The sequence below is a fragment of the Macaca thibetana genome, chromosome 1 (assembly GCF_024542745.1).
Source record: "Macaca thibetana thibetana isolate TM-01 chromosome 1, ASM2454274v1, whole genome shotgun sequence".
Taxonomy (NCBI): Eukaryota; Metazoa; Chordata; class Mammalia; order Primates; family Cercopithecidae; genus Macaca; species Macaca thibetana.
Genome location: NC_065578.1, coordinates 211753871 through 211768233, shown reverse-complemented (window position 1 = coordinate 211768233; position 14363 = coordinate 211753871). Strand labels below are relative to the sequence as shown.

At 37.5% G+C, this 14363-nt stretch overlaps 1 protein-coding gene across 1 annotated transcript in view; it reads right to left on the bottom strand.

The window, feature by feature from the left end:
• The window catches only part of FMN2 (formin 2), a 405197-nt gene that overhangs the window by 151998 nt on the left and 238836 nt on the right, over positions 1 to 14363 (bottom strand). The window contains 5 exon segments of the mRNA XM_050770753.1: positions 102 to 222; positions 385 to 444; positions 3732 to 3878; positions 5020 to 5149; positions 5320 to 5411. Coding sequence (XP_050626710.1) covers positions 102 to 222; positions 385 to 444; positions 3732 to 3878; positions 5020 to 5149; positions 5320 to 5411 — 550 coding nt within the window.

The following is a 14363-nucleotide window of genomic DNA, read 5'->3' as shown; positions in this document are numbered from 1 at the left end:
AAAGATAAAAAAGATTACTTTTCTCTAAAAACATTGAAAAGTCTGCCTTCTCTCATTAAAAAAGCATAAACAGAAAACATGAGTTCAGGATTTTAAGTTACCTTTCAAGTCTTTCTTCAGTTTTCTGAGATCTTTTTGAAAATCTTCAAACTTCATCTGTGAGGCCTGGAAAAGGTCCTGGGGTTCTGGCAGTGGAAAGAGGCACTGTTCTTTCCCAGCATCCTAATGAACAAAAAACCCCATTATAGTCAAAGAAATTGGTTATCAACATAAAAAAGAATAATGGCAGGTATCTCCAAACCAAAAACAACAACAAAAAGTACTGCCAAATCATCCAACAAATAAAGAATAATGGAATGTGACGAGATGTAAAAATTGTCTTACCTCATCAAAATTTCGGAGATAATACGAAACAATATATGACAAAAGGCTTCTGCTATTGTCCTAGGCAGAAAGACCAAAGTCAGTGACAACGTATTTTTTAACTAATTAAATATAAAGTGTTACCAAAAAAGATTCTAGTAAATTCATATATATACACGAGAACATTTGGAATGTAATGTGAAATTTTACATTTTGAATTGTCTTGGCCATTGTGTCTGAGGAGTTTGATGGCTTAAAAGATTTTTCTCCCCAGTGTTCCAATCTTAGCACAGCTATTTAGGGGCAAAGTCTAAACTGTAAATACTTTCCAATTGTTACCCCCCTCAATTAGAAATTTAGCTCATGTCTTGTATATTTTATTATTTTGTGTTTATATTGTTTTGTTTGATAATTTTTTGTTTTAAAACTACTATCTTAAAGGAAATAATTAAACATTGCTAGCATTGATATATAGCTGAACAAATAGGTACCACTCCAACAGTAACTTTGATTGAGGCTCATTAGCATATAGATTAGGGAAATAAAAAAGCTAAGTATCATTTTAAGTAAAGGGGAGCTTTTAACAATTCCAATATTAAGTAAAGGGGAGCTTTTAACAATTCCAATATTATAATTTGTTATGTCAGCAATTGGGATTTGACAAATTAATACTCATGTGTTTATAAATAAGACAATGTGGGTAGTTCTATTTAAAAAAAGGTAAAATTGTTTCATATCTAACACATTTCAAAAATACCTTTTCACCTCCTTTCTGGTTTATTTAGAGGCATTAATTTTTATTTAGCTTTTTTTGTGTATTCTTCCAAAGTAGTAGTAGATAATCTGAATTTGAGAGCTCAGGTATATATTTTACTTTAAAAACAAACCCTATGATACAAACTACATTCTCTGGAATGTTTAATATAACCACGATTTTTTCTATATTTGTAAAAAGAGCAAAACCTCTTTATAATCAAGTTTGACATGAGTCAGTAATATAGCTATTAAAGACACCCCTCATTAGACAGGATTTGCTTGTAACATGATTTAAGCAACTTGAGTTCCTTTCTCTCTCCCAACTTGTAATTCAGTGAAACGGCTGGCAGCACCTGAATCAATTAACAAAACTTGGTGTGCTGAGAGAAAATTCTAAGTGATCAAAGTAACAGCTCTGTCCATGGAGGTCTATAAACAGTACTAAGGAATAAGTATAGTTACATTTGTTTTACAGAGAAAGAACCAATTCAGGAAGACTTTGCATAGCTCTTCTGAGTACAAGTGAAACTATTTTAAAAACTTATTTCTTGATTACATATTAAAATTTTTATTTTAGATTACCCCTTGATTATCTAAATTAATGACATTTAATCTAATAGAGGATTGAATACAATATATAAACTGATACCAAAAAAGTCCCACAAATAATCTCTTATTTGTATATGATCACTAGAATCTATTTCCAGTTCATTTCTATAATTTAAACATGATATTGATGCTATGTATTTCAATATTATTTGCAAAAGTTGTTTCACTCCAACAAGCAGTTGCTGAGTATTCAAGAATCACCATAGGTTAAGAAAAGGACTTCTTTTCTTTCTTTTTTTTTTTTTTTTTTTTGAGAAGGGGTCTCACTGTATAACCCAGGTTGGCCTCGAAAAGTCCTCCCAAGTAGCTGGGATTATGGGCTCATGCTATTGCACTTGGCTTAAGCATTTTTTTTAAACAAATGTAATTTATCAGCTCTCTATAGTAAGACTTCTATGAAAATGTGTATCATACACATGAGCATTTGAACAAACAATTATAAAAATAAAAATATCATATGTGTGGGTGTACCAGGGAAGAACTACGAATTATTCAGTGTTGGAAAAGCAGTGTCCATGTTCCATAGATGCTCAATGAAAGAATGTTGAATGAATATCTGTATTAATTTGACCCCACACACACACACACACGCACACACACACACACACACACAGACGCTGACTTACAATGGGTCATCTTACAATTTTTTGACTTTACAATGGTACAAAAGTGATACACATTCAGTAGAATCTATACTTTGAGTACCCATACAACCATTCTGTTTTTCACTTGCAGCACAGTATTCAATAAATTACATGTGATATTCAGCACTTTATTATAAAATAGGCTTTGTGTTAGATGATTTGCCCAACTGTAGGCTGAGGTAAGTGTTCTGAGCATGTTTGAGGCAGGCTAGGCTAAGCTTTGATGCTTACTAGGTTAGATGTATTGAATGCCTTTTCACTTATGGTATTTTCAACTTAGGATGGGTTTATCAGGCTATAACTCCATTTTACATTGAGAATCATCTGTATATAAAATAATAAACAAATTGTTGGCTGGCAGAAAATATTTTTTTTTTTTTGAGATGGAGTCTCGCTCTGTCTCCCAGGCTGGAGTGCAGTGGTGCGATCTCGGCTCACTGCAAGCTCTGCCTCCCGTGTTCATGCCATTGTCCTGCCTCAGTCTAAAAGTCTCTCTCTCTCCCATGAAGGAAATTATTTCATTATCTAGGAAGGACAATCCTACATATTTTTATTTCTACAAGCCAATTATTAAACTTAATATTTCAAAAACATGTCCAGAATTTCCTTTATCTTACTTTTTTGTGTGATGATTCTTTTATTAGAGAAATGTAACTCTTTTATTTTTTAAGTTTATCATCTCAGACTTCATTCTGTGACTCTAACCATCATTCCTAACCTCATATTTCTCCTGGCACTCTCACAATTGCTTAGATATTAATTTCAAACAAACACAACTGCAGAAGTAGTACCAAAAATAATTAGGTCTGCAAGAGGGCTTAGACATCCCCCGATGCACCAGTATCAAGGAGAAAATCATATGCAGCAGAGTAGAATCATCTTTTATATTTTATTTACAAGCCATTTTATTCATCTTTGTGTTATTTTCAAAATATGGACCTATTGGCCTCCATTGCTTGACATGACAAAGAAAAAAACAAGAGATACACTGTCTAACTCATAGAAAATAATTAGCCTTCAGATTCCAAAAGGATAAATATTAGCAGACATGGGAAAGATACAGTAAAAGAAATTATTGTTTTTATATTAAAACAATATAAAAAGTTATTTTATATTGTTTTTATATTAAAAAGTTGTAATTATTAATTAGACATAAGAATAAAAATTATTCACTTTAGGAAACATTATTAATCACAAATATCTGATGGACATTACTTTTTTCTAGCTCAGAACATAAAGAAACATTTGGCCTAGGAACATAAAAGAAATATTTATTACAACTGCTTTACATTCAGACTTATTACTAAACAAAACATTGAATTCTCAATTTGCCTATGTCCACTCATGCAAAATACTTACACTGCTCTTGACATCTTTCAGTTTTGGAAGAATGTCTAATCCAAAGCCATCTGCCTGTCCTCGAGTCTTATTTCCTCCATTCATGTAGTTGCCAAAGGCAAGAACCAAACCTAGAACCTGCATAACCCCTGGGCCATTTTTTAACGTCTGTGAAACAGAACAACAACAAAAAACAACTTCTATACCAGGTTTTGTTTGAATCATCAAGTCAATGCCAGCTATTTATATTAGTAGTTTTGGGTCACAACCAAACTTTATCATTCCTAATTATTAGGTATATGTTAAGAGCAGTATCTTGAAAGTTAGTAAAAGCTGCACCACCCACAAACATTCAGGTATGCCTCTGTAAGCTGGGGGATGCTATGTTAGGCCATGTCTATGATGTAATCGCAAGGAAAACAAGGTTGTGTGAGAACTATTAAGGCTATATGGGAACTAAGGCTATATGAGAATAAGGATATATGAGAACTATTAAATAAGGCCAAATGAGAACCATTACAAAATAACATCACTAATATATCTGCCATTGTCTTAATTGTGCCTATGTCTGGAACAAAACAAATTTTTTGGCCTCAGCAGAGGAAACCAAAAAGCAGACGCAGAGATTAATTTCTAAATTTAGGTTTACCCCCAAAGAGCTCACACTCATTTCTTTCAAAACACTGTGTTTAACTTAAATTTGCATGTCACTTCTTCTGAAAATGTGAGCCTTTAAGAACATCTTTTCACTTTTCAAAATGATTTACCGCAACTAGAACAAATGGTACTACTGATATTTGACAAATTGTTTTAAATGTTAACATTGGTTGTTTCTGCCAAGCATTTATTTTTTGTTTTCAGAGGAATATCTGTCTTCTGTTGAGTCATATGGCTGTTCCTAAATTATTTGGCTGGAATAATTATTAACAATTTGTGGAGGAGTCCTTCCTGACAACGAAAGAAAGTAAAGAAAAATGCCTTCAAATCACATTCCTTTGGAAGTCTGATGTCTGAGAGGACCGTGAAAACTGAAGATTTTGTTTTGGCAAAAGGAGAGGACACAGAAGTCTCTGGAGGCCAACATGTACTGGCCACATTCTAGCAATGTGGTCTTGCAGCCCTGGGCACCCCTCGGAACATTTGCTTTGATCTTGAAGGTCAATCATAAAATGTTCCCTTCTGTGGGACTGTGATCCGTCAAATTTGGTGAGTACTTCGAGTAAATAAAAGAACGCTTTTCTGAAATATGAACATGGCTGAGCACAATTAAATGAGATTCAAGTTCAGCTCTCTTTGGACCAGAACTTACCTCACACAATTTCTGTAGTAATTCCAGTTTGCGATGAATTGAGCAAATGCTTTCTGAAAACGTGGACTGGAACAGGATGCAAAAGACTCGCTCTGAAAAGTTGGGGATTAGTGACAGTTCATAAAGGAACCTAAGGAAATAAAGCCAAGTTAAGAAGAAAAATATAATTCACATCCACAGATGTTTATTCTCATCTCATTCATAACAAGTATGCACTGAAGACACTGCATTGCATTTTCCAAACAAAACGGGCCCACCCATGGCCTGGACGCCCTCTGCACGGCTATAAGGCATGCTTACTGCTCAGGTTTGTCCAGAGACTTGGCATTTTCCTTGTCTTTGGAAGACCGGCCATGCTTTTCTATTTTTTCCAGTTCGTCTGACTGTGCTCTCTAGAAAAACAAAAACCAAACAGTTTTTCAAAGTCTGGCCAACTGAATCCCTTAAATAATCTAATTATCTTGATAAATGTACTGATCTGAATACAGCAAAACTCTATCTGTTTTAATGTTTCTTAGCATCTGTATGTAGTAAAGCTTGACTTAATTCATGAGGCATTTGAAAGTCTAAATATGGCCGGGTGCAGTGGCTCATGCCTGTAATCCCAGCACTTTGGGAGGCCAAGGGGGGCGGATCACCTGAGGTCAGGTGTTTGAGGACTGGCCTGGCCAATATGGTGAAACCCCATCTCTACTAAAAATACAAAAATTAGTGGGGCGTGGTGGCGGGTGCCTGTAATCCCAGCTACTTGAGAGGCTGAGGCAGGAGAATCGCCTGAACCTGGGAGGAGGCGGTTGCAGTGAGCTGAGATTGTACCACTGAACTCCAGCCTGGGTGACAGAGTGAGACTCCATCTCAAATAAATAAATAAATAAATAAATAAAATAAAATAAAACAAAGTAAAGTAAAATAAAATAAAATAAAGTGTAAATATGTTTAATGTGAGCCAGATTATCCCCAAATCTTCCAAATAATGTTATTAACTATTAGTGATCTGAGAAATGTTTATTCATTCAAGCATGCTTTAAAACAATAGTTTTCCTTTGTTATTTTGGCTGTTTATAATACTTTCTAGAACACAAGCATTTCATTTTATAAAGTAGTCGCCCAGGTGGGAGTACAATGGCATGACATCTGCTCACTGCAACCTGCGCCTCCCGGGTTCAAGTGATTCTCCTGCCTCAGCCTCCTAAGTAGCTGGGATTACAGGCACCTGCCACTACATCCAGCTCATTTTTTGTATTTTTAGTAGAGACGAGGTTTCACCATGTTGGCCAGGCTAGTCTTGAACTCCTGACCTCAGGTGATCCACCCATCTCGGCCTCCCAAACTGCTGGGATTACAGGCATGAGTCACTGCACCTGGCCTGGATTTTCTTTTTGATACAAAAATGACTCCATGCTTATTTTCTTCTTAAGTGTCTTCTGTCACCCTTTATAATCTCAAACTAAAAATTTGTCATTCTAACTGTGTTTCCTTATGAGAGAAGATCCTGTACATTTTTAATATTAATATAGGGTAGGAGATTTTATAGACTTCAGGAAGCACAAATCTGTATTTTATAGAGTATTTGGATTATTTTTATTTGTAGTCCTGTCTTTATTTTACAACTCACAAAGGTGTATTAAAAGAGCCAAAATATCACATTTTCTACATGCATTAAGAATAGACCACCATATTATGATTTCTGAGTCCAGTCTTCAGAAGTTAATATTCTTTCAATATTATTTCTGTTTAAATAGACAAGCAGCTCAGCCAAGAACTGCTACAGAAGCTAGAGCCTGATAGATTTCAAGAGAATTGATAGATACCACCTAAACAAAGCGAGGTTCTGCTTTGTATTTACTGATTGTTTTGAAATGCAGGTTTTCAGTTGATAGGATTAACTAACAAAGACTTGTCTCAAAAGAAGCTTCTTTTAACGAGGGAAGAACTGATGAGAGATCTGCCAGAGAAGTTGATCCTCTGACAGTTTCATAAATTTTGCATTTGGAATGTGACGCATCAAAAGAATACAAAGAAGTAAAGGAGGTACATTTTACTGTAAATATTCTAAGCTACTCCAAAAATTAAAACTCTTCTAGAATTTCAATTGCACAGTAATCTTACTTTTCTCCCCAGTTATTTGTGGCTTTGCTCAAGAATTTTACTACTTGAGCAAATACTACTTCATTCATTTGTCAGTTACCTATGAGAGTCAGCCTCACAAATAATATCATAAGACCATGTAAAGCCATATTACAGGACAGACTAATACCGATCTTTCTGGCAAATGAGAGACTTGGGTAATATTCTAAAAGAACATTACAGCTAAGAATACAGAAAAGGCAAGGGTTGTTTTAAGACACACAAGTCCCCACCAAAGTATAACACATAAAGGTCTCCAATCCCTATAATCTCTTTATTCTTTTAAAGGAAAGAGTTTCTACCAGAGAGTTGGTTAGTCACCTACCTCCAAGCCCAACCCCTTTCTATATCCAAAACCTCATAAAAAAAAATCCAGCTTGGATACAAGCTACAGTTTGCTTGTTTGCTACAGTTTGGTGACATAATTAGGTTTCTTAGTTTGATTTTGTTTAGACACCTTAATATAGACTCAATCTAGCTGTTGAATAGACTCAACGTGGGGTTGAATGACTAGAATCCTACTCCATGGACACAGTAAATTTCCCTGGGTCTTAAACAACACAAAAACAAATCAAAAGGCAGCTGTAAGAGCAAAAAGATGGCTAAGGTAAACCAGAGTAATAATTAAAGATGCAAGAGAAGGATGAAATTCATCAATGTCTTCAGAACAAAGTGACTTTCTATTAGTACTCTAGAGGCACTCCCCAAACTATTCAGCACACATGAAGTACTAATTGCACAGTCCTTTATACCCTGTACTCTATTAGACCATTTCTGCTCACGTCAGAGAGAAATAAAGCTGCCCTGGGCTGACAGTAAACTTCATGGCGAGTCGAGGGAACTGTCACTTTATCTATGCCCCTTTCTTGTTCCTTTCTTGTTCTCTACAACTATGTGTACATGATATGATCTCTTCTGTTCCCTTTTTCTCTCTGGGGCTTAGTTAACTCCACCTCAGTAATCTTTGGCCCTCTCACTCTCATATACACACATGCACACATATATACATACTTATGTGTACACACACACACGGTCGATTCTTGCTATTTACGGACTGGGCACGGAATCAGCATATACTGAACTATTACTGCCAGAAAAAATATAGGGCTCCTGTGAGCCTCTGGGGTCACAACATTTTCATTGACTGATCAATACATAACATTGTTTGATGTTTAAAGACATTTAATATATTCTGTTGATTCATTAATACTCAAGGCCAGCAGCACCATGGCTCATGCCTCAACAAAGCTTGTCCACAACACAGATTTTTCCCCATCAGGGACATCACAGCCATCTTGTGCTCAGAAGCACTAGCCAGCACTTCAACACTGTGCTTGTGGCCCTCTTAGACTACAAAATCACTAACAAAAGCACAACAGTGCAAAAAACATGGTACTAAATACTGCAAAAACGATGCCTTACTGCACAAGAGCTGAAACAAAAAGGCAGAATGTTGCCTTGTTTGATTTCAGTTAAGAACATGTATATTGGGAGACTCATTTTTACCACTCAATACATGTCTGCAAATAACTACAAAAGCCCCATGCCTGTCAGTTTTGGAGTTAAAAATATATTTTAGTGACTAGGCAAGTTAGCAAATATAGAATCTGCAAATTATGAAGATCAAATCTGTATGTGTATGTGTGTGCTTGTATGTGTCTATACATATGTGCATTTATATGAGAGAGTCATTACAAGTATACACTCTTTTTTTTTTTTTGAGACGGAGTCTCGCTCAGTCGCTCAAGCTGGAGTGCAGTGGCGCAATCTCGGCTCACTGCAAGTTCTGCCTCCTGGGTTCACACCATTCTCCTGCCTCAGCCTCCCAAGCAGCTGGGACTACAGGCGCCCGCCACCATGCCTGGCTAATTTTTTTGTTGTTGTTGTTGTTGCATTTTTAGTAGAGATGGGGTTTCACCGTGTTAGCCAGGATGGTCTCGATCTCCTGACTTCGTGATCCGCCTGCCTCGGCCTCCCAAAGTGCTGGGAGTACAGGCATGAGCCACCGCGCCCGGCCAAGTATACACTCTTTTTTTAAACCTATTTTGGAGGAATATGGCCAAATGAAGCCTTCCTTATTATTATTCTTTTTTTTGAGACAGGGTCTCACCGTGTCACCCAGGCTGAAGTGCAGCGGTGTGATCTCAGCTTACTGCAGCCTTGACCTCTTGGGCTCAATAGGTCCTCCCACCTTAGCCTCCCAAGTAGTTGGGACTACCCTCCAGCTAAGTTTTTTTTTTTTTTTTTTTTTTTGTAGAGATGGGGTTTTTCCATGTTGCCCAGGCTGGTCTCAAACTCCTGGGCTCAAGCTGTTTGCCTGCCTCAGCCTATATATACAGTCTGAATCCCCTTCATTTTCCCCCTTCAACCAATTACTTCAAAAACATATCTCTTTTCATTCTACAACCACAGCAATGATTGACATGCAAAAAGATGGTAGTGGTACGCCTGAATCCACACATTTTGAAATATTAATCATCTTAAAGAAACACACAAGCCAATCCCTAAAGCTTTTGACGCATCTTAGAATTCCCCTCATAGTCTGTAAATACCTCCAACAAATTACAGACATGCAGTGAATATTCATTATTTAAGTAAATACCCCCATAACTATAACATAGTACAGCCATGGTTTTCTTTACAATGTTTTTTTCGATGCAAGATTTAAAATAGTCATTTGTGGACTAGTCCAACAGCTAAATCTTTTTTCTTTTCTCTTTTCTTCTTCTTTCTTCTTTCCTCTTTCTTCTTCTTCTTCGTCTTCGTCTTCTCCTTCTTCTTCTGCTTCCTTCTTCCTTCTTCTTCTTCCTTCTTCCTCCTCCTCCTCCTCCTTCTTCTTCTCTTCTTCTTCTTCCTCCTCCTCCTCTTCTTCTTTTCTCCTTCTTTGTCTTCTTCTTCTTCTGCTTCCTTCTTCCTTCCTCCTCCTCCTCCTCCTCCCTCCTCCTCCTCCTTCTTCCTTCTTCTTCCTCTTCCTTCTTCTTCCTTCTTCTTCTTTTCTTTTTTCTTGAGACAGGGTCTCACTCTGTTGCCCAGGGTATAGTGCAGTGGTATGATCTCAGCTCACTACAACCTCTGCCTTTCAGATTTAAGCAATTCTCATGCCTCAGCCACTTAGGTAACTGGGATTACAGGTGTGTGCCAGTCACCATGCATGCCCAGGTAATTTTTGTAGTTTTAGTAGAGATGGGGTTTTGCCATGTTGGCCAGGCTGGTCTCGAACTCCTGACTGACCTCAAGAGATCTGCCTTCCTTGAGCTCCCAAAGTGCTGGGATTACAGGCATGAGCCACTGTGCCTGGCCTTAAACCACTTCTTGTAGCAAAGTTTGTTTGTATTTTTTAAAAAATCAGATTTGTCAAGTGCCAATTTTTAAATAATGCCCTCTCCTATTCAACAGTACTCTGGAAAAGGTAACTTCACCAGAATAGTATATAAATCAATAGCAAATGAAAAATTACCCAGTTGGAATGTCCAGGTGGGGAGATCTCTAAAGTGGCAGGAATGTAAAGCAGGCTTGGAATTGGTGCGTTTGATTCATCAAATGAGTATCACTCACGGACCACAACTCACTGGTATGGTAAGGGGAAAAACAAGGGCTAGCAAATCCCAACTCTTGCCTTCAGGCAGTCCAAACAGGAGGTAGACAAAAGAATAAACTGCCATGAAACAGTGTGACAGGTGCTCCTTTAGTGGTACTAAGTAATGGTAGTATGACAGTGAGGCTTGAGAGAACTGGGAACATTTGGAGAGCTGTGAGGGCAAAAGATACCATTGGGAATCAGCTATCCTTAAGTCAGACATAAAGAGAACCCTGGGGAGGAAGCTTCAGAGGAAAGACAGAAGTCAGCCAAGGACAGATCCTGGGGGATGCTCACATATCAAGAAACAGGCAGGAGGAGGAATAACAGGCAGGAGGATGAGGAGAAGCTAGCAGAGATGTGAGAGACGACGTCAGAGATAGAAAATGTAGGAAAGGAGACACTTTTATCCTCACAAATGGGAACAACAATGGAAGGGAAGAACAAGGACACAGAGGATTTTGATACAGAAAAGAATATTAGAAAGATCTTCCACGTGGATAATCTCAACTTTGTGACTAAATTTGGAAGTGAGATTACTGCTCATAAATGAGGATGGTCAGGTTGAAGAGGATGACACAGAGTGAAAAAGGTCAAAGGTCTGGGACAGGCACATGGCTCACACCTGTAATCCCAGCACTTTGGGAGCCCAAGGCGGGTGGACTGCCTGTGTTACAGAGTTCGATACCAGTCTGGCCAACATGGCGAAACTCTGTGTCTACTAAAAATACAAAAAATTAGCCGGGTGTGATAGCAGATGCCTGTAATCCCAGCTACTCGGGAGTCTGAGGCACAAGAAACACTTGAACCTGGGAGGTGGAGGTTGCAGTGAGCTGAGATTGGGCCACTGCACTCCAGCCTGGGTGAGAGAGAGAGAGAGACAGAGAGAGAGAGAGAGAGACAGAGAGAGAGAGAGAGAGAGAGAGAGAGAGAAAGAAAGGAAGGAAGGAAGGAAGGGAGGGAGGGAGGGAGGAAGGGAGGGAGGGAGGGAGGGACGGAGGGAGGGAGGGAAAAGAAAAGAAAGAGAAAGAGAAAGAGAGAGAGAAAGGAAAGGAAAGGAAAGGAAAAGAAAAAAGAAAAAAGGTCTGAAGAGTCAATGTGCGAGGAATGCAAACAAAGGGAGAGAAGAAAAGGAACTAAAATTCAACAGTGATGAACCAGACAAGGAAAATAAAGAGGAGGGGGGTTCTTGGGGATGACGGAAGATCAGGCAGAGAAATCAAGTTATTATGAAATTAACTTGAGGAACAATGAAGATAAAGAACAGGTTTAGAGAAGTTATGACACACAAAAAAATTAACCTCCTAAATACCTTGCAAAGGATAAATGCCAACATGCTTGCCATGGAACATCAAGGGGCCCACGGTTCAGCTTCACTCTTTTCCAGGTCCGTGTGTGCCAGCCGCAAGCCCTCTCTCATGGTGACATGATGAAACAATAGCTCTTTCCATCCCCCACAGTGCCCTTCATGTGTGGATTCCTCGGTCTGAAAGGCTCTTATATATTACATGCTCAATCACTTCATGGGGAAACTGTTTCCTGATGAAAGAACCTCTTTCAACTACTTTTCCTCTCTAGCATATTGCCACTGTAATTTTATTTACTTTTGTGAATTTTGGGTTTATATCTTCCACACAGAGACTGGAAGTTCTGTGAGGACAGGGACAATATCGTCGGTTTCTCATCGCTAAATCCTCTCTCTGTCATAGCAAAGCCTGAGTGTTGGCACTCCTGGCAAGGAACAGAGAAATTCCTTTGCTTGGACACTTTCAGCAAGCACTGAATTAGTATAATATTATCATAGAATCATAAAAATCTCAGGGATGGAAAGAAGCACAGGCCATCAACTACAGCAATTCTCAAGCATTTTAGACCCAAGATTCTTTTCTTTCCTAAAAATTATACAAGATGCTAGAGCTTTACTTTTTGAGGATTACAGAGGGTCCCCAACTTACTACGGTTTATGATTTTTTTTAAACCATAGTAAGTTGGGGTGGGAAAAGCAATAGACTTTCAGTAGAAACTGTATTTTGAATTTTGACTCAAAATTTTTATATTAACTTGATATAAAATTGGCTTTTTGTTACATGATTTTGCCCAACTGTAGGCTATGTAAGTGATCTGAGCAAGTTTAAGGCTGGCTAGGGTAAGCTCCGATATTTGGTAGATAAGCTAGGTATATTAGAAGTACTGTTTATTAAAGATATTTTCAACTTATAATGGGTTTGCTGGGACATAGCCCCATCATAAGTTGAGGAGCATCTGTATAGCTATTGATATTTACCATATTAGATATTAAACCAGGAAGTGCTTCAGATATGTATTCCTTCCATCAAAATCATAAAAATCCATTAATGTAAAAATAATTGGATTTTTTTTCTTTTAAGTTAGAGGAGTCACAATGTTTAACATTTTTGAAGTTCTGTTTATTGTCCAGCTTATAGCTGGAATCTGTATCTGCTTTTGCATTCAATCTAATGTGATTTGCTGCTTTGGATGAAGTATAGGAAAATAATCTAGCTTCATATAGATAGGTAGTTGGGAAAGTGAGGAATATTTTAATAGCTTTTTCAGATAAGTGTAGATAATCTTTAGTACTACACTAAGTGAAAACCATATCAATTTACTTTTTGTACTATGTTACATAAAAATGTACTGTTCTATCTTGCAATGAGAATGGTCATCTAAAAATTATTGATTCACTGATTTACACAGAGCTTCCAAATTCTGGGATTGTCATTTTAGAGTACTAAAAATAAAGTCAACTCTTTAAAAATATCATCTGCAATCCCATCAGAAAAAACTATTTAAGTACAGGTGAAACTTTCAAGCTCATGCTGGCAGATAAAAGACATCCAAAATGCTAACTTTTGCTTTAGAGCTTAGATTTTATCATTGGCAGCAAATACTCTGAGTGGTTTTCCTTGAAGTAACTAGCTTACTTTGTTCAAGAAAATGTCCAGCAAATATCAAGCTATGAATAACCATGGTTTGCAGTCTGGTTTTCAAGTAGAAATGGTGTTCAATGAAAAAAAAAAAAAAAGTTCAATTCACAATTTAAATTATCACACAAGTCTTTTTCATCAAAATAACTATATACTTTGCTAGGCAGTAGACTTTATGTTTACTTCCCACCTCATCACACGGAATATTAAAACCAAATACCATCTTAGTGGGATCAGGAAAACAGTTTTGACCTTGCAGATCCCCTCAGAAAGCATGGCAAGAATCCCTGGGCATCCACGGAGCAGACACTGAGAACTAATATTTGATAAAACCTTCCTATCTAGCTGATCATTAAATTCTCAACCACAAACCCCCACACTTAAGCACTTTAAGTGACAAAATTCACTGTCTTCCTAAATTGGTCATCACATCTTTAAAGAACAGTGTTCAGAAACACACCAAAAATATGGGCTTCTTTATACTAAACAAAACATTTCCTCTACTTTTAGCTATCGGTCCTAGGTCCACTCTTTAGGGTCATTTCAAAATCTCTTTCAGATACGTGAGGAAGCTACAATTGTCCTCTTTTGTCTTCTGTGCTAAGTACCTGGTTCTTTACAATTTACATGGCACAACTATGAGCCATTGTTGAAATAGGGTCATTCTTCCTTATGGCCAAATACATGAGCAAAGT